The 24565-nt window shown below is 42.8% G+C and overlaps 1 protein-coding gene across 1 annotated transcript in view; it reads left to right on the top strand.

The window, feature by feature from the left end:
* The window catches only part of LOC120834296 (uncharacterized), a 99541-nt gene that overhangs the window by 52073 nt on the left and 22903 nt on the right, over window positions 1–24565 (top strand). The window contains 17 exon segments of the mRNA XM_078091422.1: window positions 1445–1528; window positions 2110–2233; window positions 3981–4056; window positions 4578–4732; window positions 5072–5144; window positions 5509–5656; window positions 6155–6222; window positions 6596–6636; window positions 7025–7239; window positions 7445–7620; window positions 7786–7911; window positions 8768–8919; window positions 11220–11288; window positions 12484–12549; window positions 16810–16914; window positions 20427–20480; window positions 22857–23024. Coding sequence (XP_077947548.1) covers window positions 1445–1528; window positions 2110–2233; window positions 3981–4056; window positions 4578–4732; window positions 5072–5144; window positions 5509–5656; window positions 6155–6222; window positions 6596–6636; window positions 7025–7239; window positions 7445–7620; window positions 7786–7911; window positions 8768–8919; window positions 11220–11288; window positions 12484–12549; window positions 16810–16914; window positions 20427–20480; window positions 22857–23024 — 1900 coding nt within the window.

Here is a 24565-nt window from a genome sequence, read left to right on the forward strand (position 1 = left end):
TCCTGTGTCACTTATCTGTTCCCCACCCCCCCCCCCCTCTGCCTTCCTCCGCATGAGTCCGCTCCCACTCTCTCAGCATGGCTTTCTTCCTGCATGACAGAAACAAAAACGATCCATCCAGGAACGGGTGAATATCCTTTGAGGAGAGTCGAGTTTTTAAGCGTCAAGCCGCTGCTTCGGGCGCAATTTCTTTTGGAAAAGCGGCAGGTGGAGGCCGCTGCGGGGGAAAGGCCCGATGATTTTCCCAAAGCAACTGGCTGCCGCTGTGTGAAACATGACAAGCGGTGGAGGCAGGAAAACGAGACACGAGTGTACGGCCGCACGCCGCCGTCAATCGCTGCCAGGAAAGACCATTTGCTGAAAGAGGCATTAGAACTTTTTCATGTTCCCGCCCTGGAAAGCTGGATCTTACCTGCGTGTATTCATGTTTCTCACAGACCGTCGCACGTTGTGCTCGTGAATCAAACATCCGACAACGCCACCACGCCGCCGTCGGTCGAGGACATTTTGAAGATTTAGCGAAATCGAGTGCTGATGACATCACGCATGTTCGTCTCACTAAAGCGATCAGAGTGGACAATTCCTATTTAATAGAAAGAAAGCCTTCACCTTGAAGAGTGACTTCAAGTGGCACCCGAATAACGAGACGGTGTGACTCACAACATCAGCGAAGGCTCGGCTACATTTAGGTGTCTCAGTGAGTCTCGTGTGTTGGTCAGCATTCATAATAACAAGACCCTGGAAGTGGTTCAACTAAACCCTTTTAGCGATAATAATCCTGTCCATATTTCACTAGACCACCTCATGAAAGCAAAACGACGTGGACGGGAGAATCTTGGAGTCGACAGAGCTTCAGCGTTGCCAGATGGTTTATGAGACATTTTATTTTTCCCTTCCTCACTTGCCCTCAGCTTTCCTCCTCGTGTCTGTTTTTTACACTGTGTCATAAAGGATGTGCCCGTTCTCCCGTTCTCCTCTGATCTGTGATCAGATTGCGTCGGCTTCCCTCGCTCACCTCTGTGTCTATTTGTCAGGTTGTTTCATTGATACATGTGTTTGAATCCGAAATAAACAAAACGACAGCAGTCTGCCGAATGTAATGTCGTTTTTCAGACATTCCCCTGCTGTGTGCACAGCAGGGTCTGCAAAAAGACGCTCTGGACATCAATCTGTCTTACTATACAGGAAGTAGTTTTGACAATTTGACATTGTCGTATTCTGAGTGTTCTCTGTAAAACTCTCTCTAAATAAGAAAAAGACTCAAAAGAGGACGGAGTGAGACACGTATTCATTGAGGTGACACAGGGAAATAGGGATCTGCTTCTTTTCAGCCAATTCATCGGTAACCGCTGGTGTAGTATCTGCTCGTCATCTTATTTCAGACAATGGAAAAATCTCTTTCATGGCTTTCTGTTTATTCATTCCCTGTCAATCCTCTCTGCAGCTGCTCATAGGGTTTGAAAGCGGGACGATCGTACAGTGGGACCTCCGGGGCAAGAAAGCCGACTTCAGAATCTACTATGACGAGGTAAACTACACCGTTCCGGCATTAAGTAACTAAAGCAAAAATGCATTTGTTTTCTTTCTAATATTTGTAATGTCACGCAGACGTTAAAGGAAACATTTTTTGTTTTCTTTGTAATATAATCTATTTCAGCGATATCTGCCTGAAGTCCTTGTTCGAGCAGCAGCAAGAAGGATGTATGAATGACAAATTTGACAGTGCAATTTGACATTTGACAGTGCGTAGCGAACAGTAAATTATAATTTAAATGAGCCATGTTTGTGCAGAGTGGGGTTCAAAACCCTCTTGTGATACAAATGTCCAGTGGGGATTTATTAAGAGCTGTATAATTTCTGTCTTTGCCGTTTCAAGAAAACTATTGCATTTTATGGGGGTCCATAATATTACAATAAATATACAACAGGGAACACTCTATAATAATAAGAATATTAAAAGGATAACGTTTCACTTCATATCCGTGTGACTTTATCGCAAAGTGACAAACGCACGCAGTACAATCTGCTCCATATTCTAAGCTAACATTTCGACGAACGCAGTAGACGGCCTGTTTGTTGAAAGCCGTTCCCTCCGTCTCGCCGGTGCAGGCCATCCATTCAGTCGGCTGGCATCATGAAGGGAAGCAGTTCATGTGCAGTCACTCAGACGGCAGCCTGTCCATGTGGAACCTCAGAAACACCACCAAGCCGTTCCAGGTCACCTTCCCTCATGGTGAGACACACATGCACACTTTGTTTTTTACGTCTCTTTTTTTCAATATTTAACACATTGCAGCTTAGATAAATGTCTATAACGTAGTAAAGCAAATAGGAGTTAAACAAACCGACATAAACCGCTGAATGTATCTATGGTTGAATGAATTCATCCATCAACGTTTGTCTACAGGTTGAGTTTTTTATTGCGTTTAGAATAGTCCACGCTCGTTGCAGAGCACATTTACAGTGTGTATATACATATACAAAGTATATCTGAAAGTGACAGTCGCTGTGGTTTTTGATGTTTGTCATTGCCTTTATTTTTCTTATTTTGGGCGGTCAGGTGGGAATTCTTCCCCAATGGCTTTAATGAGATCAGAATCCAAAGCCATTTAGTGTCACATATGTTACGCATACAGGAATTTGTCTTGTTGATTGGAGGGATATAGGAATCAAATAAGATAAAGTTAAATAAGATTAAAGTAAACCAGCAAAAAAGAACAATATAATCCGGCATCCTGACCTTGTCAGATCTATGGTGACAAATAGTCCCTCGTTGTTGGCAGTGATCTCGGGGGAAAAATCACAGGACAGAGAGGGAAGGACGTGGGCGATGAATGACAGGTCAACGGGCTAGGAGACGTGGTTAAATGCCACAAGATTGTTTATATGCCAGATACTTGGAATTACACATGACAAGAATGAAGGGACAGGGGAGGTAAAGGCGGAGCTAAAATTACATGAAAAAGAAGACTGGTAAATATATCCGCTCTTGAGAATATGAAGGAATTCACAAAAACAGTAAAAAAAATGTACAATAAAAATAAACATTTAACAACTATCGCTATTAACAACGTAACTATAGAATATAAATATATGATGAAGATGGAGCTGTAGTACATGATGGATGACGCACAGGTGTTGTTAAACGCAGGCTTTTAATTTGTTCAACCATGTTCTATAGCTGCTCAACCACGCATGTTACAGTTTTAATATCTTTGTAATTATCACAGTCAAGAAGTGATTTTTCTGTCGTGTTTTCTCCATTTAGCTGAGAGGCTTTTGTTATGCCCATGAGGTAAAACCCACGGTCTCACTTACCTCCAACCGGGAGACGTCCTCTTTCTATCAAAGCCGTAACCGTGAATGGTTTTGTAAAGCATAAGAACAAAAACACCCTGGGTAATTTTCTCGGATAATGGTCCACCGTTCCCCCAAAAACAGACATTGGAAACCCAGTAGGCAGTTATCCAAGTAAGAGCTAAAAAGCTTTACTCATTCAAAGGAAAGTTCTTTTTATGGTGCTAATTAGAACTAAGTTTCAATCCAGCCTCTTTTAACCACCGTCTGTAGAGCTACAGTTACCTGGGCACTGCACATCCCATGCCAGGTTTTAATATTTCCATCTAGGACGCCTTCTACTGTTTGTTTTTTTGTAAAAGTTAATAAGAACAATTTGGCCCTCCTAAGTTTACTTAAGAAATTCATCCATTTATGAGCTTTTTATTCTCTGTGCCCCGCCTGTGCGTGGGGGATAAGGAGGCCTCTGGTGTTCAACACTAACGTAGGAGATGTGGCTGCCAATTCCCCTCCCCGGGGGCTGTTTGTGAGGAAGTCTAATTACCACTTCTCAAACCTGGGGAGCGAAGTCATCAATCAGTTTCACGGTGGAGAGCGGAAATCAACAAACAGCATTCTGTGAGTGTGGTTTTGCACTGAAATCGAAATGTCATTCATTATTTTGACGTTTTCCTATTTTTAAGGAAAGATACAGAAGGACGGGAGAAAGGAGTCGTGTAAACCGATCCTCAAAGTGGAGTACAAGACCTCGAGGAACAGGTGTGTGTGTGTGTGCTTTCAAGTAACAACATCCAGATTTCCTGATTGGAAACACGGAATTGATTAAGGAGTGATTGCCCCAAAGTGATGATTTGAACACAACCACAGGGATCCTTATTTTACCGTGTAGCGAATCAACAAAGAAGGTTCCCTATGACGCCCCAATAATCAAAAAACGCCAACAAAGGTTGGTAAAAAAAAAGGACTTTATTAATTCAGTCCCTCAAAATGGGGAGTTATAAGTGTAATTAAATGTTTTATTAGTAATAAACAATTTAGTTTAAAAGCTTTGTCATTCAAATTGATGAAATGCCAAGTAATATTTATTTTTTATTTCATTTATTTTATTTATACACACATATTGATTGGATTTTCATCATTATTGTTTCTTCACACATCTATTATATTTGTTCAGCGGTTTATAGTGCCAGGGGCATGTCATGTATTATACATGTCCATCCATAAAATGGTTTCACTGTTTGATTCATTGGTTTGTTCATTTATTACTCCCTCTGCCACAGCGAGCCTTTTGTTATCTTCTCTGGCGGCCTTTCGTACGACAAGGCAGGGCGCCGGCCCACGTTGACCATCATGCATGGCAAGGCCATCACTGTGCTGGAGATGGACTATCCTATTGTCGAGTTCATGGCACTCTGCGAGACTCCATACAACAACGGTAAGACCATATCGATGTCACGTGTTTTCTATTTCATGGTTTGAAAGAATCAAAAATGTCCAAAAAATAGGAGGTGAATCTTGTGTTTGCAATGATTGAACTCGGATGTTGTTGCATCACGTCTGCTTCAAAGTCTTCACAGACTGCTCAGCAATGGATGAAACACGTTCTGTCCATTGCTCCTTTCTATTTGCACTAGTTTGAATACATTTCACACCTTTAGGTTTAAGTAAATCGACAATGTTGCAAAATTGATCACATGCATTTTATTGTTTGGTTGTAGCTGATGTATATATGGATTAAGCATTATCCTTTTCAGTTTGCCTTTGTATCTTACAGAGGTCCAAGAGCCTTACGCGGTGGTGGTGCTTTTGGAGAAGGACTTGATTGTGGTGGATCTAACCCAGAGCAAGTATGTTTTACAGAGATGAACACATCTTAGTCAAAGCTGCATGTATGATATCAGCGGGATGTGAGTAGGATGATTTTAATAAGGTTGCCTTAATTAGGATACTACATTTAAGCTGTTAAATCGAAGGATGTTTACCTCACCTACTCTCTGATTATATGCTGTGAGTATAGATTAGACGTTTTAGTTATGCTGATCCTGAAATCCATTTCTTGTTCTTATTGAATTATTCATGGTGGATAAAGTGAGCACATCTATCCATCTGATGAACGAAACAATGATCTGCTCGTTGTTTACTTCAAATTCCCTTTTTTCCCATTTTGACAAGGTGGCATTAACCATATAACCGTATGAACGTATCTTGCAGCTTCCCTGTCTTTGAGAATCCTTACCCCATGGACATCCATGAGTCTCCAGTTACTTGCACAGCCTATTTTGCAGACTGTCCGCCCGACATTATCCCCATCCTCTACTCGATAGGGGCTAAACACAAGAAGACCGGCTACAGCCACAAGGTGAGAGGGAAAATCAGCTTGCTGTATTCGTCTCATTTTCTCTTTCATTAGTTAATTGAGGTGTTTAACCAAGTAAAAAAAAACCTAAAAATCTTTTGAGTGATGGTTGCAGATTCTTTTTGTTATACAGTTACTGTGAAGTAAGTTTGCAGGGCTTGTATGAAGTTCTACCTCCCTCACCGCACACCACGTCTTTTGCCTCTCAAGGTTACTGCAATCTTAATAATCCTCACAAGTTATGTAAAAAAAAGCAGCCTGACAAAATAATTGCTGCTATGAACTTGAAGCAAATTATGGGTTATCATCAACAAGTGAGTCATTATAATCAGAACAGATGAAAGCTCGTATTGTTGGAAATTAGAGCAAGAATCCCGAGCATGATTACATTGTGTTTTTCAACATAATAAAATCTCATGAACAGGGCCCGGTGGGAGAAAAGCAAAAGCTGACGGGATCGAGTTGTTAAAATAATCAACACTGTGTGTGTCACCGTGTCAGGAGTGGCCAGTCGCCGGAGGAACGTGGACGTTAGGCTCCAACACCTACCCAGAGATCATCGTCACGGGGTACGTCAGCCAAATCAATAGCAATCTTTTTTTTGCCCGTTTTAGAAATTCCTTAGAAGCCCGAGCTGCTGTGAGGGGAATTCGCTGTGACACCTTTCAAAATGAAAAGGGAAACGACCGTATGTGTGTTGCTACAACTAACATCACGACTCGGCACAACATCGGGCCTTACAGATGTTGATCGGTTCTAAAGCACGTGCCCTGGGTGTTGTGTTTAAAATCAGTAATCATCAATCACCGGCCAAGATGAAAGATAGCTGTGACTTTTATGACGGTTGGGAATTTGGAACGTGGTTAATTGCGCTGCATTTCTTTCTTAGAGCTGATCCATTCTTGGAGTCGATTAACACAACTATTCTTTTTCTTTATTCAGACATGCTGACGGATCAATTAAGTTTTGGGACGCATCCGCAAGTAAGTCACACCTCTAAGCTGTTTTGTCTTTCTGAGCTGGACTGAAGTGATACGCTTTGCTCAAAACAGGATTTTGTTACGCAGCTTTCTCGAATTAACAGCGTCTTTTTTACATTCCGACAACCGGTGCCTTCCAGAAATGTACAGTGTCACCATTTGTTCCAAGCGACTGGGCGTTTGCATCACGCGTCCTGGTCTCCGCTTGCTTTCTATGCATCTACTGCTTAGCGATAACCCCAATGTTTCTGCACAACCGACCCTCATAGTTCATTCTAGCCTCACTAGCCTGTGGCTACTGTATTATGGAGGTTAGCTAGTATTCTAACCTCTCGGCACGCCGACAAATACGGACGCATTAAATAATATTCTTGCACCAAACTCTAATCAGTCACGCTACAGATGTTGTACAAGCTGAAGACCTCCAAAGCCTTTGAGAAGCCGAAGCCAGCTGAGGGCCGGGCGGCCGAGATGGTGGAAGAAGACCCCTTCGCTGTTCAAATGGTCAGCTGGTGCCCCCACAGCCGCATCTTCTGTGTGGTTGGCATCTCGGCCCACATCATCCTGTACCGCTTCAGCAAGTACGAGGCCAACACTCAGATAGTGGTGAGTGGTGAGACGTGTGTAAGTTCAGATGTCTTGTTCCGTAAAATGTGCCGACCTTTTTTTCAAAGTGAGTTCTGCTAATGCGGTACAGACAATGTCGGGAAGCTGCATCTGCATGGCACTAATTTAATGGCGGTAGTTCGCCGTTGTAGTACTGTTGCTGCAGGATTGAATCTGTTTCTTCTTTTATACGTGTCACCCGCAGTCACTGGAGGTCCGCCTACAATGTGAGTCGGAGGACATCATCACTCCGTCTGAGAATGAAAACAATCCCTGCTTCTCCGAGTCCGGCTCCCACTCACCTCAGGCCCACCACCAACACCCGGCCAGCCCCGGCGGCGGCACGCCCGAGGGCAACAAAGACAGCATCTCGTGCATTAAGTACGATCCCCTCACACACATCTCAATCCCTTTTTAAACAAATCATTCAATTATTGTTGCCAGAAATTCCCCCGTAGAAATAGCAGGAAATGCACAATTATTGGCAGTTTGCCTGTGATGAATCCCAATCGCTGTACGTTCATCACACTGTACTCTCGTTTACAGGGTGAAGGACCGGATGGTTCGGGTCCCTCCGGGGTACCAGGCAGAGCTGGTCATCCAGCTGCTGTGGTTAGATGGAGAACCACCACAACAGATAACCAGCCTGGACATCAACTCTGCCTATGGCCTGTACGTCAGTCCGTCTGTCTGCTGAGTAGGAATATGGGCATCGTTGCCGTCGATCGGTTCCACTCAGCAACGCCAGCTAAATAGTTTGGAGAAGTTTGCACAAATTGATAACGCCTGTGAAACCTTTGATTGTTTCCATGGTGCAATGGTAGCTTAAACTTTTTAGCTTAAAGTTTGCTACTATGCTTCTTGGATGGATTGGATGGATTAAGATATTACGTTGTGCATAGCAGTTGTTGGCAGCAGGAGATACATGGACGTTTCGATACGCCGGTCCGTCATGTAAATGCGTGTTTAATCGTGTTATTGCATGTGAAAGGAGAGCAGTGCAACCCTGAAGAGCCTTTAGGCCTTCATCTATGATTGTCTTTTTTGCTGTTTGTGTAATAAGGCTCGCATTGTGCTAAAAGGCTGGATAAGTGTGAGGGTCTGACCACGACCGCCTTTGCACTTAGCGGTTTTCCGGCACTGCGGTAATCATGTTTGTCGTATTTTGGTTGTTGTTTATATACAACTACATGACACACGGCCCCTCCAAACATTCGGCAAAACGTTCTAAATCAGAGGCAGCACTGCTGCTGTCGCAGCGCAAACCGTCAGACCATGTGACAGTAATGTAAAGTGATCCAGACGTCTGCATGGCGGATACAGGAGGGCAATCATTTACTGGGCAACAACAAGCTTGAGTGACATTTATGCGTTTGGCCTGGTGTTTGTCAAATCGCTGGCTTAAAAAAAACGTGTACGTCATCTCTTCCTGGTTTGGCCCGGAATGACTTTTGCTCAAAAACAAAGAGAAATTACTACCAACAATCCTCCAATGCAAATGTGAATATGTGTGTTTGTGTGTGTCCAGCTTGGCGTTCGGGAACTGTAACGGCCTAGCCGTGGTGGACTACTTGCAGAAAACCATCCTGTTGTGTGTGTCGACACTGGATCTGTACGGAGCTGCCGATCCGTACCAACGCCTTACCCGCTCGCCGCGCAGGAACAGACAGTCCACCTCAGGTAGCACACACACACGCACAAAGACCCCCGGGATGCTGCTCACGCACACATGCACGGACACAACCGACACAATAATGTGTCTTATTATGTCGTTCGTTCATCCAGACTACCAGCTGTCCTCTTTCTCTGTCTCCTTCCTCTCCGTTTCTGCATCTTTCTTAAGGTTGGACTGATCTATCGGGGGAATGTGATCAATCTTAATCTGAAATCACGGATGACGTTGGTTTGAATATATTTCCGGTATATTTGATCAATACCACCTATTTTAAGCCCTTACTACAATCCATCCAATTTAATTGGGGTTGACGGCTCCCCCGACACTTTAGGGACATTTTGACCAGATCCCACGAATCTTAATTTCTTATCATGTTGTGATAACATAATAGCTGATATGTCTTATCAGCTATCATGTTACTTTTATGGGTTAGAAATTGATTTACTGTATAAAACATTTTAAGGTTCTGCTTATTTAAATAAATAATTAAATTTGTAATCATATCAATCAACTGCAGTGATATTAAATTATAAAGCTATGTATTAACTATTTAGGCTGATAATACTTTCTTCTGTCACTGTTTAAATAATAGAACAGTTTACATGACATTTACTTGTCTATCAGTACAAACTATAGCCCATCAACAAGTAAAATCCCGAAGCATAATCATGGTATATATGGAATAAATGTATGAGCATTCAAAAACCTGTGTTAGTCCAACCTAACGTCTTTGCTCTCTTTGCTCTTTTCCTCTCACACAATATTCCCCACAAAGACAAAAACACACCTGTACATATCGCACTGCCTGTCACAGATCTGCACTGATATGCAGTGCATGTTAACAGGCTGCGTGTCACTCCACGTTGGCATTACTATGCATGTTGTCCTTTGATTTCTCCGTTCTTTGTGTTCTCAGTCCTGCTTGAGCGTAGAGTTTTAGTCAAAAGCCACAGAGGTCTCGTTGTACTTGCTGACCCCTGCCTCCCTCCTGTCTGCTACTGACCATGGATGCTGAGGGTGTCTGAAGGCTCTTTTATTTGTACTTAATGTGAAGGTATCCAGCGCCATCGCACAAAGTATTCACTGATGCACAAGCTGCACCTCTCTTATTTGACACTAAAGTAACGTTTGACATTTTAGATGTAAGGTCCGTGAGCTGCGTAAAATACGGAGGTCTCTTATTGTATAACGCCCCCCCCCCCCACAGCTTTGATGTTTTGCAGGTATTCAAGATGACTTTGGGCATTAGAACACATTTTCTTCACATGCTGATGCATAAGTGCTTTTATTGACAACCACAGTATTATATTTATTTATACTCTAAAAAGGCTCTCAGCGTTGGGTCTTCAAAATCAATTTGAAGCAATTTAAAAATGGAAGGAAAGAAAAATAGAAAACGGCACCTGTGCCCTTTTGTCGTGCCCCAGGTGGTGGTGTTATGATCTTGAACACTTGTTATGCTGAAGTTGATACCATTCTGGAGACAAAAACATTTCCAAAAGGCCAAGAAAAATCCAAGGCACTCTATTTAAGCTTCTGGTCTCTTCTCTTTATGTAACAGGGAGTTTTCTGTCCGTAAACATCACTTTTAGCTGTCGTCGCACATATCTGTATAATATATATATATATATACTGTATGTGTCAATCAAATTGATTGTATTCATTTCATAGAATAATTTTTGGTGTGTTTCTCGAGTTGTAGTGTGATGCATCATTTAATCCATGTATGGACAGAAAGTCTATGACCAAAAGTATACAGAATGAAATTTACAGCAATTCCTCGACACAACACGAGATTTATTTTTGATGCTTTTTGTACGCAACGATATGTCGCCTGCCGGCCCGGTGGTTTAGTTCTTGTGCAAATGGCCGATCACTTCGGCCTTTGGGGTTTGCAGCAGCGGCGGGTACGTCTTGTCTGTCCTCCCCTGACACTAACTCGGTTGCTGCTTGCACTCACTTTATTTTCCTCTCTAAGCTTGTGTGTTCTTCTCTCTCCCCTCCCTCCCTCCTTTTTCCTCCCCTCCCTCCCCACCATCCTAACATTCCTTTACTCCATCCAACCTTCTTTTTCTAATTTACGGTCATAATTGTTTCCTTACTTCTTCACCTTGTCTCCTCCTCTCCTGTCATGCCTCCTCCTCATCTCTCCTTTCCTTAAATCTATACCCACGCTTTGCACTCTTTATTCCTGCCCACCATCCTCTCTACTACTCCCCCCTCCTCCTCCTCCTCCTCCCCCTCCTCCTCCCACCTTTTGGTGACTCTGTGGTTGCTGGTGTGGGCATGCGGGCCTGCCTGACAGAGTTTTGCATGCGCGGCCTGTCTAACTTTTATTCAGATTCAAAGAAAAGGATCCGTACATCCTATCAGAGTAAGTCGGGCCTTCATAAAGGCTGGGGGACTGTTTGTGTGCGGCGGGTGGAGATTCGGGGATGGTGTATAATGTGAACTAGAAGCAAAGAGACAAGCCAAAGAGATGATTGGATTGAAAGAGGTTGTTTTGTATCTATATTTCACCGTATAAAACAGAACTGCCCTATTCCAGTCATGTCCAACGGTATGTCCTTTGCAGGGAGACACTCCTTTGAGTCTGTAAGTAAGGGCAGTTATGAATTTTATATGACCCATGTGATGTATATTTTAACGGAAGCATAACAGGGAGAATAAAGAGCCTTGTTATCCGCTGGGCCTAGTGAAACTACAAAATACGTGCGTTTGGTTAATGATGATTAATTTTATACTACGATAAAGGTTTAATGAGACTCCCTTCATGGGCCTTAAATCCTTTGTAAAACATGTGTAACTGATTGAAGGAAATTTGCATTAAGAAGTTTTGCTGCAAACTTTTACCAAAGAAAAATAACTTAATGAATCCAAATTATTTCAACTGTGACGACTCAGTGAGGCAGTTAATGAAGAACTAATGAATGTCAGTTAAGCCCCTGATATTTGTAGTCAGACTAAAAGAATAGGAATTCGACGTTTCAACGTGTATGGTGGTTTCTATAACAGGAGTACGTACAGCTTCTGATTCTGGCATGTGCTTGGTGCATGTGATGAGATTTGATTGGTTCCTGATCAAATTTGTATTTGTCCTGTTTTGTGTTTTAATTGTGTGTGCTACTTCTTCATGAGATCTGCACTGCTCGCGGCGGAAGACACTTCTTCATAGAAGTCATTTTCAGTGCAATCTGTCTATCAATTCAAAATACAATGTTGCAGATTGGCTGCATTGAACAGACTGCAGTGCAGGTCGCATCTGGTCTCAGCCACTCTGCCACCGGAAGACCAAAATAAATCCTACGAAACATTCACAGGGGAAATGTCATGTAAGAATTGTCCAAAATGAGAAACCCTTCAGAAATGATGAGTTTATTGCCAGTAATTATTTTGTATTTTATCAAATATGAATAATAAAGAAGATTCAATGTGCTTTTTAAAGCTTTTTCCCTTGAGGTTCTGCGTGGCTGAGATCAACCAAAGTGACTTTTGTTAAATCCGTGACGCCGACGAGTTTAAAATAATCTCACGGATCGACGATGTTTTCTACCATTTGTGCACGGCAGGCCTTACCGAACTCTCTGACAACCAGCAGTCCGTTGACATGGAGAGAAGCAAGTCACCCACCTCCGGTAAGTCTTCTAATGTGACCTAATCTTACTTGTCCGGGTCTTCTTCTTATACACCTTTCACGGCAGCTCATGTTCTGTGGGATCGAGAGTAAAAGATAAAGAAATAGGAAGGGCTAAAGAGTGCAGTGCCCGACGAACAACGGCCAGCAGTGATGATGACATGCAGTTTATAAAATGTGGCAGTATCCAGATCGGAATGGTTCTCACATCTGGTTAAATTATTCATTTGTATCATCCATAATGTATTGTAAAAACCTCCTTCACACTGCATCTGCTAGCATGTGTAGCAGTATTTAACTTGCATTAAATGCTATGGGATGTATAATTAACGAGACACGTCTCTTTAGAGACAAACGGCGTTGTGAGCCATGTAATATAAATGTAATCAATACATGTAGTCAATGTTATATTTATTATTTTGTTGTCTTCTTCAGGTTGCAAGATGCCAGTTTGGATGCAATAGATTTCAACTATGTGGTTGTTTAAAGAGTGTTGAGATTTGTTTGTTTGGAGACGTTGTGGATTAAATAAGACAAAAAGGCAAAAGAGAAATGAGATTTCTTCGGAGGAACTTTTGTAGTGTTGTGGGAAAACACTCTCTCGCTAATGTAGAACCTGAGAGTCGGATGGAGAAAGTGTGCCGGTGCTGTAGACGCTGACACGCTGGGTCCTCTCGGCTCATTGCGCTTCACATGACAGCTGATTTATAGAAAACCACTTCTGCCGCTTTCTCTCTACATAACACCTTTGAAACGTTTGAGAGGAACTTTTTCAATTGCAGCACCAACACAGGTCTGAGCCATAGTTCTGTCACACTTTGCGGCTTCCCTTTGTACGGTTTGCCTTGAAGGCGACATTCGTGCTTTGGAGAGGGATCTCAAGTAAAAGATGAACAATTCAACAATATCTTTTTGAGCCTCCAGAAATAGCACTCCATCTGTGAAACCTGCCAGCAGAGAACAGAAACTCTCTCCAATTACATCATCTAAGTTCTGAGAAAATATCATCCCAAAGGGGGAGTTTTAGGATTTTGGGGGAATTAAACACAAAGTGTCTTTGAGCTAAGCAGGGATACACTCCTACTTGTGTTATTCCTCATGAACATCAACGGGCCGCAACTGATGTGTGTGTGTGTGTGTGTGTGTGTGTGTGTGTGTGTGTGTGTGTGTGTGTGTGACAACGGCTGAATTCCCACTTTCATCCCGAGTGGTATGAATGGGACGCCGTCCATCCTGGAGGACCCCTGACTGTGGCCTGTGCAACTGGGTGGAGACCCCCCGGGGCAGCCGCTCCTATACTAGAGTGTCCCGAGTACGCGGCCGTAAGCGCGAGTGAAGTACGCCTCGGTTGCTGCTTCTAAAACCCAGAGCTTCGGTGTGATTAAAACACGGAACCTTATCTGTGTTGCAGAAAATCAATTGAACTTCTTCATCTTACCCACATGTGAAGGTTTGGACAAAAGGTTTTACAAGCGGCCACATCAATTCTCCACTTGCTGCTTGACTGCAGGCATGGCTCCTATTCAAGCTCTTTGCAGGACAGCAGCATGGGACGTACCGTTGCAGCGTCCTGCCAGGAGGCAGTATGATGTGACTCAGAAATCCCTCCTTCGCAATCATTCGATTTTTTTGGCTTTCGAAAACATTGGGTTAGGTTGTGATGGAAGACTGAGCTTGAAGCAAGCGAGCGAGCGGTGCGGAGCGAATGACAGAGCAGAGGTATTTCACCCTTTTAGCTTCCTCCCGCTTCGCACTGGCAGTTATTACAGGGTAAACAGATAAACAGGACAAGAAATCAGCCGATGTTTAGGCAAAAGACGTGTCCCTGTTGCAAGTTCTCCTTCGAGGTCCAAAGAACCTTTATTGTAGATCTGTTGTCCGGGCATCTTTTATATACAGCATGAACTCTCAATTATTAGGTATTATGTAGTTAAAAAGTATTTTTTTAATTAACCAACAGCACTTGATGTCAACACTTGCATGTTTTTGGAAGCGCAGTTGGTAACCAGTGTTGCCCAGGATACATAATCTGTTGTCTCACCCTCGGGTTCTTCTTTTTAACCGCCGTCCTTCTGGTTCTGAGACCCTCGTGGGGAGAGCATAAGAACAGGATAACAAAAGCAGGACAAGATGTTATTTTCTCGTCCTGGCAGAGAGCCTTGCGGCATTGTGATTCGGACTAGGTCATGGTCACTCTGTCCCATTACAGGCCTGTCATTTGCTAATTAGAGAGACGGAAGAAAGGAAGTATAATGGAGCGCTGGATGAAAAGCACATGGAGAGGCACGGCGTGACGCAGTGCGATCGAGTGTCTGACGCACTCACCCGGAGAAAGGGGGGGGGACGAGCTATCCTTATTTGTGCGGTTTGAGAAAAAGACGAAAAACGCTAACAATGGTTTATAGCATTGTGACCAAACTTGAACTTCTCATCAGCCGAGAATAAATCTTCAAAACGTAATATTGCGCGAGCGGCACGGTGTGTGCGTTTAAACTGGCTGGACACGAATTAGGCGGCACAGCTGCGCTCCCCTCGACGGGCGAAGGGTTCACGGTTTCCTCCTGCTGGATATCAACCTCCGCCGTTCTGTGAGGCCATTAGTGGCTGTCTGGCTGTTCCTGGCCCACCCAGTGCGCGGTGTCTTTTCAAGGCCATATATACAGGCTGTGGACAGCTTATTAAGGAAGCCAGCAGTCGTCCTAATCCGCCTCACGTGTCAACAACTGCAGGCGTCTCCTTCTCTCTCTCTCCTCTCCTTTTACACGTTGTTCCCCTTCTTTTACATGACCCCTTTTCCCCATCTTCCTTTTGTCGTTAGGCTCAGTAATTGGCTTCTCTTCCCCCCCCCCCCCCCCCTGCCTGAGGGTTGTCTCCCTCCACATCCTTCCCATTCTTCCTCTTCTTTTTCATTTCCTACGGTCCGTTGTTTTTTGTTTGTGGCTGCGCGTTTCATCTCCTGCACACTTTGCTTGGCCCGGGTACGGTTGTTGGACGGACCTTGTCGAGCAGAGAGGTCGTGATGCCGGTGATCGGGGCCTGACCCATCACCCCCCCGCGGGGTATTTTTAGCAGTGAGCATGTCAGGAGAGGAAGGAGAGCAGGTGACGGCTGAGGCTCTTACAGTGTGTCAAACTGGTCCTGCAGCTCAAGCTGGCTTCACAAAACATGCTTGCCGAAAAAATAGGTCTGCCAAAGGTTTTTACAATTAAATGTTGCTGCTGCGCCACCGTTTATAATACATAGCAAAAGGTTTTATAGATTTAGGTATAATAAAATATGAATTATGACAAACATAAATGTGTTCAAATAAATGCGCTTAACTTCACCTGCTTCATTATGCCTGTGATTTTACAGTGGTAACCCTTATCTCAATGTTGATTCATTATTCACACTCCCATTCATAACTAACTAATTTGTTGGAAAAAGGAGTGCCAGGGGCTCTGCAGGTAGAATGAACTAGCAAACTAAGCTGAACTGGCGCCAAAAATGGGGTGATTTGTTAGCAAACTGAAGATATTGAGTTCCTTTTGTTAAGCTGCCAATCCCCCAGCAGCAGCGAGTGCAGGGCCAGAGAGCTTGTTGGGATAAACATAGTCTAGTGTGTAAAAGTCAGACTATATGGCCTGACCAACACTCTGAAATATCAGTGCTGTCGATGGTGATAAAGCGGGCGGCAGACAGCGTCGTGCTTTTAACGCCCGTCTGTGAAGTTCCTCTCGGATCTTTCGTATTCTCCAGACTACAAAGCTATATATATATATACACACTCACACACACGGTGCTGTGCAAGTTTCCCTTTTGAGCTCATGACAGAAGTAGTCCAGTATTTCACAGGAACTGTGAAATGATGGGGTTGATTGGTTGTCTGTTCAAAATACCTAAACTAAAATACTTTAAAAGCCTTGTTGGAATGTAGGAGTATATATTCTGGTCACAGTGTTGTGCGTTATAAATCTGGAGGATTCACTGCCTGAACTGCTGAAATACTTGATTAGTAATTCTGGTGTTTTTAGACATAGTTGCAGTATTTGTGGTTGTAGTGCTGCTGTTGTTTGTGACCATCAAAGCACTTCTTGTTAAAACCTTTTGAGTGTTATATTGCTGGTGAGTTAGCGTGGTCCTTAACCTTCTTATTAATTCACTGTTTTTCATAACCTCTCAAATGTAAGTCTCTCTTTTCCCTACTTTGCCCTCTGTGTGTTTGTCTCTCCCCTGTGGCCCTGAAAAGTCTCTGTCTGTTTTGTTGGATCTCCTATTCCAGTTCATTACCCAACCTCCCTTCACAATGAGCCGCGCGTCCACCCAGAGCCCGTGGCCAGTCTGAGAGCCAGCCACTGCAGTCCAGTCTTTTACTTGCTGGACAATGGTAAGAGGAGGGGTTGTCTCACAGATCTCAGCCTCTTCGTGGACATCTGCTTGTGTGTGTGTGTGGTTCTTTTCATTGTATGGCAGTAATGCATCAGGGGAGGAGGGTGGGGTCATGGGGTTGTTTTTGGACAGGTGAGTTGTTCGATGTCGCTCCTTGCATGCTAACTCTGCTTCCACACTGTGAGCAACACTGACAGAGCGCCCCCCCCCCCTTACAGAGCTACAATAGAGTAGAGTCAGTGAATGTCAAGAGTAAAGCGGATGTCTCTTTTTGAAGAATGCATCTCCGAAGCAGGTGAAAAGTGGCGGAGGAGTTCAAAACTGCTGGTTTAACAAACCAGGTGAACGTCATAAGAAATGATGCAGGTGAGAAGGGGGCTCTCATCCCCGTTTGGGAGCTTGACACTATTAACTTTTTTTTACCAATGTGCGTTGGCCATGCACAATAAACAAAGGAATACAAATGGCTCAGGAAATAACTGAATATTGCAACGAAAAATATCTTTTAGGACTCAAATGTACCCAAAAGCGTCAATGATCGGTCACAGCAGAATAACCCATCAACCGCGTTGCTTGCAGTGTAACCAAGCTGCCAGGGGCCGTGTTTCCTAGACCCGTCTGTCGCCGCCTTGGTCCGTGTCTTCCGTGTCTTTCTGCAAACTGCTAGTGTTGCATTAGCTCCGTGGGGGCCCGACGTGGGTTGCGCTCGTTGTTTGCGTCTGCTCTGGGGCTTTGAAGTCGCTGGCGGTCATTTCGGCGATCCGGGCCACGCCGGCGGGCTCGGGGAGGAGGAACTGGGTTCTGTTCCAGCCGGGCTCCTTCTCCTCAGTGCTCCGTTCTCTGTGACGTGAAAGCATTGCGCCTCCACTGGAAACGCACAATCTTTGAAGGCAAAAGGGCAACGGGCTACTCTACCGGACCGTAACGCACCGAATCTCTCTTGTCGTGTCTTTTTGGAACTCGTCGACAAACCCATCTGGCATCATCTCGGCTGACATTCAGTACCGTGTCCTTTCTGACTAACTGCATGGTGCCCATCAGCTGCTGTGTCTGATGGATGTGACCTCAGCTTGCTTTGTATGTTTATCAGTGTTTTGGCTTGATGGAGTCCCGAGTTTAGCCCCATTTGTGACCTCAGCATTCTCTACGTTACTGTTATTCAATCACATGAAGTTCTATTCGCACCTCAGGAAGAAAAAAATCATTAGTTTAAGCCCTGCTATCTGTGTTCCTGTGAGTTTCACCCCGCAAACTCACCACTTATGTCAGGACAAATATTTCAATAAGTATTGCAAGAAGATTTGCACACATTCATGATCCGTAAAATATTTAACTGCTGACCGTGAATTATCTCAACATCTTAACCAAAGTTTCTGTCAGTCTGATTGAATGATGCAGCAGCTGTGCCCTGCAAAAGAAATAGCGCAGACAGCTGAAGGGGCGATAACTTCTAACTTATACCCACAGCCTCCATCCGATGAGTCAGATCATGTAGCAGCTAAACAGCAGCTTGTTAGTATTGGCACCGGGATGAGCGTCTGCGTACACTAAAGTTTGCATGTAGCTCACAGCACGGCCTCACTGAGCTTTGGAGGCAGATTCTCAGTGTTGTTTACCTCTAATCTAACGGTGGGTTTCATATTCCAAGGAGAGGCTCACCCGGGCATCTGTTATCATCCGGGAATATTTTTATTGTCGCCCGTTGGGGAGAAACAACGTTTAAATTCAATATATCTTAGGCCTGTGCAGAGGACAAGAAGAGCAGAGCAAAGAAGCGCAGTCTGTGGAAATATTGGATTTACATGTTTCAGACGCAGCGACGAATACATGGGGGAAAAAAAAGAAGCCCCAAAGTTTGCAATAATTCTATGTGACCAAATCACAGAGTGGAAAACAGAGGCCTGAGTTCACACACGGGGCTCGTTGAACAAAAAGAGTCAAGTGTGTTTTCACATAAAGATAATAACAACAACATCCTGGATTTATTTGTTCTTTAGCCGTGAAAAGAAATCACCGGAATTATAGAACATAATGGTATTCTTTATCAAAATAGATTTAATAAAGATTGTCATAATTAGATGCACCAAAATGACCAGGTGAGTTTAGTGAGCACCAAACAAAACGTAATTCATGTTTGGCTGGTTATTGTCCATATTGAAAATAAACAGCCCCACGGGTATCTCACATTTATTTTGATTACATTTTATTTCATAATGTGTTCATGCAGCCACTGGGCTGTTAAACAGAAAAACATCTGAGTACATCAGGTGTATTATGAGATCATTTTCTCTGTCATTGTATCCCCAACAATGCACATTTTATCATCTGGCCATTTTTTTTGTTGTTGTTTTTTGAAAACCCACACACAAAGAGCTCATCTATTATCTCATTTGAAACACTATTCAAAAAGGTTCTACTTGTTCCTGCAAAAAGTGAAAGGGAAAATGTATTCATTGAAAAATAAAATGAGTCCACCTTAATCCCCCAATTTCCTCCTGCAACAATCGAGGTACATTCTTCTTCAAAATGACCTTTGATACTGAGCAGCATACATGGTCATTCACAGCAAATAAACTGCATGAATGGAATACATTGAATTTGATTAGAGTAGATTAGAAAGAAAAAGTCCAACCTGCACTGTACTTATTTTCTTCTGTGGTTCTCTGAAGCAGAAGAATTAAAACCTTGAATCCATATTTTATACTCTAAAGTTAGCGGTTCAAATTACAAATAAAGTCAATTTATTTTCCTTGTGGTTATGAAATGTACACATTCTCGTGTAATCCCCATCCTGTGTCTTCCACATTGTACACAAAGAAACAATTAATTATTGCCTTCTTTCTGGTGGGAAAACTGACTCATGACATCCCAAGTTTGACCTTTTGCAGTCCTCTGCAGAATGCTTGCAAAATGTTATTCAAAAGAAGTCATTTATTGCCCTCCGTGTCTAACTATGAATTTTGCATTGACAACCTTTGGCGTCACCCTGTTGATTTGCGCTCCCGTGTCAGACATCCCAGGCCTTTAGAAAGTCAGATTTTACGGGCTTAGTGAAGCGAAACAAATATTTTGGGCTAAACTGACATATTTTGTGAGAGAACATGGCTATGGTTAGTCAGACTTTAGATGTGTGCAGTAAATGGGACTTCTTGCTTTTTTGCAATCTAACAAAAAAAAAAAGTACCGTACTGGGGATGTAAATTGCTAAGTTGACCCAGTGTAGATATGATTGATCCTGCAGAGTTAGCTGGGAACACTGGCCTGGGACAACAACGGAGCGTGCATTTTGAAAAAAGCCTGCCGCGTGAAACTGCACCAGTATGCATGTTCTGGTTCATTTTTCATTTGAGTGATTTCCACTATGTTTGATTTTAGTCATTTTAAATTCTTTTTTTTTGCACTTTTGTTTGTCATTGTTTTAATTTAGATTACTACCTACCATAACTTTATATTATTCATTTTTATTTATAGGGATTAACTGGTGCTTTGTTTCCTATTCTTTTGTTTCAGTAAAGGGACCCGGCAGAAAGTTAAGTCTGCCAACAGATCTTAAGACTGATCTTGGTACGGTAGGCGAAAGCCAGCAGTTTTCACTTGATTTCCTTTAAGCCATTTAGTTTGTTTTGCTTTGATCATGTTTGCCAGGCTTTTATGTTGCTTTTATTCTCACTCAAACTTTCTTCTTTCAGTTTCCTTGTCACTCTCTCCTTTTCCACCAGCCCATGAGGCTGTCTGACGGAGGTGTTAGTCCATTTTACCCCCTAATGCATTCTGATTTGATTTCTATCTTCTGTATATGTCCCTTCTACATTTTGCAAGTGTTTCAAAAGGCGATTTCATTGTATCTAAATTTTAGATTTCCTGTCGCTTTTATCATGATTGGACCATCTTCTGATTTCACACAACCTTTCCGCCATTAACAGCCCTGCTCTACAGTGATCGGATCACTTGCCACCTCTCTCATTGTAATTGGATCATTTCTTGCTTGGACAGTCCTTTCTCCATTTGGACTGGATCACCTGCATTATAAATATTGAGCGCAACCCCCCCCCCCATACATCTCTATTACTGTACATACACATCACAATCTCAGGTTTCCACTCCTGCTCCTGCAGACTTGCTTCATGCATCCTGTCCACTTGAAAGTCTGCTGCTCCTTTTAACCTAAAATGCCACTGTCTACTTATTACTGGGACTGGGACAGGTTAAAGAAAAAGGTTTCATTTTGTGACCGTTACAACATGCATAAAAAATGATCAACTTTAAACTTGGATGCTTTGTCAAGCTTCTGGTTTGATTAAAAATAGCATTTTGAGTGTGTTACATTTCCTACAAGATACAAACATGCCCATGAAGTGCCAGTAGGATGCATGTTGTCAGCGAACATTTAATTCAGCTTTTGTCTTTTCAAAAGATACAATGCGATCAGCTGTGGGACATGACAACCAAATATTTTGTCTAAACACTTTTTCTGTGTGTTTGGGGCGGATGTATGTGCAAATGTGTGTATGGTCGTGTGTGTGTGTGTGTGTGTGTGTGTGTGTGTGTGTGTGGAGGACGACTGTCCATTCTCTCTGATTTGTATCACTTTCCTGCAGAAAATTCTGGGGGAAGTGACTGATTTGCCGCTTGTCTGTTTAATATTCACAGCTGCAAAACATTCAGACAGACACGCCGCGGCGTTGTCACGTGGCTTCGCGATTGTTTGGTCGATTCAATATAACCTGCCGCTTTCAATCCCTGCATCGCCTCGGCCCTTCCTGCTATGAAACCAGACCAGTGTTGCACGCGGAGCGGGTGGAAATTGAATTATTTGTGCATCCGATGATATGACAGACAAATGATCAGAGCAAAATGCTGAGCGGATAGAGACTGTCTTGTGTTTTTATGAATTAGTACTAGGACTAATTATCCTCATTCTTGTCTTGGAAGAGAATCTCATAGCTGAAAGGTTTGATCACACCCTCTTCAAACCAAAAAGGCTTTCTGCCACAGGGATGTCATTAACGAAAAGGCTACTGTTTTTTTTTACCCATCTGTCAACACGAGCGAAAAAGAGAGTTCACAGGCAAGGTGTCATTTAATGTTAATTCCGCCGGTCGGCCTTTTTTGTTTTGCATTCTAAACACACGATTCTGCTTTTCTTTGACTCATTAACAAGTTTTGGCTGTAAACTAATCCATTTTTTCCCGCGCACACACAAACACTGTACATCGCAACAAACTCAGTCCCCGAGCGGAGGCCGTGTAAGACAACAATTTCTAAATGGAAAAAGAGTTTCCTGTCGCCAGCGTCTACAGCCAATTGCGATAGATTCAAAAAAGCATTTTTTTTTCTTTTCGTTGATTTCGCGTTTCTTTTTTTTTTTTTTTAGATTAGCCAGTAATGTCACAAAGCTTCCTGCCTTGAAGAAGACACATTCTGCTGAAAATCAACCTCCATTCAAAGCAGAATAAAACCTAAAAAATCAGAAATGAAACTGCATTCTGCCTCTGCATTTTGCTCTCCTGTCTGTCTCTGTCTGTTGTCCCAGCCTCTTTCTCCTCCCCGCTCATACTATTGTCAAACCACTCTCCAGCCTTATGTCACTCACTCTCGCTTTCCCTTTCTCTCTCACCACCAATAATTCTTGTTAGATTTGCTAGATTTCCAACATTGGCCTGCTCCTCTTACGCTGCAAAAGTAGCCATCTTCATAGGTCATGTAGTTCAATGCTTACTTATAGTAATAAGTCAGTTATTTTTATTTAATCAAATATCCATACAGGGAGGGAAAGCCCAAGCTATATTCTTGAGAACTGCATCATAAATAAGTATATTTCTCTGCCCTTATTTGAAGATTTCTAAATGACATGAAGATGGATATCGCGGTGGTGGATTAGAAAATGAAAGTTTTATTGCCCTCCTCGTGTTGTTTGCTAATGCTTTGCCGTTGTTACAGATCATGTCAATGGACATTGCACTAGCCCCACCTCCCAGCCCAAGCCTCGCGTCCCGATGGGCCCCGAGGGGCCACGGCTTACCCGCAGAGGCCCTGGCCGACCGCCCTTCCGCAAGGCCCAGTCCGCTGCTTGCATGGAGATCTCATTGCCTGTGTCCCACACTGAAGGTGTGTGCCTGTCTTCCCGACTCCCATCCCTCTTTAACATTCCCTCTCCCTCTCCCTCCCTCCCAACAAGTGCATGCTATGCCACCACCCTGGGGTAAGTGGATTAAGTCCTGATGCATAAACAAAGACAAGTGTATGCTAATGCGAGTTAGCAGTGTAAAAACCTATTCACAGTGAACGTGAAAATTCAATGTAAACATCATAAATGAGTGTTTACTGAAGCTCTTCAACAAAGAGTCATCATACTGTAATTAAACCCTGCAGCTCTTAGTATCACTGTGGTAGGCCCACTAACTGGGTTTTGGAGGTTGTTTTTTTCTGTATTACCAAAAAAAACAAGCGGACGTGTGATAAAATATATAAACTGTGTTTGAGGTTGCAGTTTGTATGTCCAATTCAATAAAAAATCACAGATTTACATTCACATCCCGTTAACAAGATCATTTTTATTAAATAACAATTCAGCTTGAGGCATTTGAAAGTTGGCCAGAAACGGCATTTTTAACCAAGTCATGGACCTAATGTTAGCTTTAGTAGCTAAAGCCAAAGGTCACTGTGAACATTTAAGTCTGCATCTTGCATTAGCATCACATTAACACATCTGGACTGCCGGTTCTGCCGCTCTTGAATGCAAGAAATAACCTTTGCAGTGAGTCCATTAACATAGTTGCTTGTGTCAACCGTGTCCTCTGCTCCTGAAGGTTGGTAAAATATGACGTTTTTAAACTGAGTTTATTTTATTCCTCTCCAGTGTTTTTTTTTTGCATACCTTCATTTTGATTTTAAAAGCAGCAATTTTGCAACAGATCTCACGATTAACTTTTCCCAACTAAGTGAAGTTGTCTTCAGCCATGTTTTTTTTACCTTCTCATAAATAGATTCTGGATGTGTTTTTTTTTTTTTTTTTAGTTTGTATGTAGGAATGAAGCACACAATATTTATGTAGTGTGGCCACACTTCCTGACTTTCTCAAAATCCACGTTCTTTGAGCCGAAGCGAACACGTCTTTGTTTGTTTGTGCGTGATTATAAACTCTTTATCTTCAAATTGATGTTAGAAAAACAGTTTTTTCTTATTGTTGTTGTTACTATAACAACCAATTTAAGTGTACATACAGATACAATTTGTGATTAAGTAGCACAAGAGAACATCGATCATAATCTCCATTTCTCAATGACAAATCGAACATTTATTTTCCTTCATTTGAAATCCAATACTTCCCACTCTGACATTGACATTTCCCATCTAAAAACGATTGACTCAGTTGGACGTGTGTGTGTGTGTGTGTGCGTGTGCGTGTTTACAGCCTTTGTACGTGATAGAAAGTAATTGTGTGCATTTATGAGTGTGTTTATGAACATGTTATACCATCAACTTGTTAACCTAGTTGTAAAGGATACATAATTTAGGCTCTTTAGTGGGTTTATTCCCCCAGTCTAAAATAAGCAAATAAGCATATGTCAAGTGGGAACGTAACCTGATCCTACCACCAGCATCATTTTGAGACAATAGACAGAAAAAAATGTTCTTTGTCGGGATTG

This window comes from Gasterosteus aculeatus, chromosome 16 (assembly GCF_964276395.1).
Source record: "Gasterosteus aculeatus chromosome 16, fGasAcu3.hap1.1, whole genome shotgun sequence".
In the NCBI taxonomy this organism is placed as follows: Eukaryota; Metazoa; Chordata; class Actinopteri; order Perciformes; family Gasterosteidae; genus Gasterosteus; species Gasterosteus aculeatus.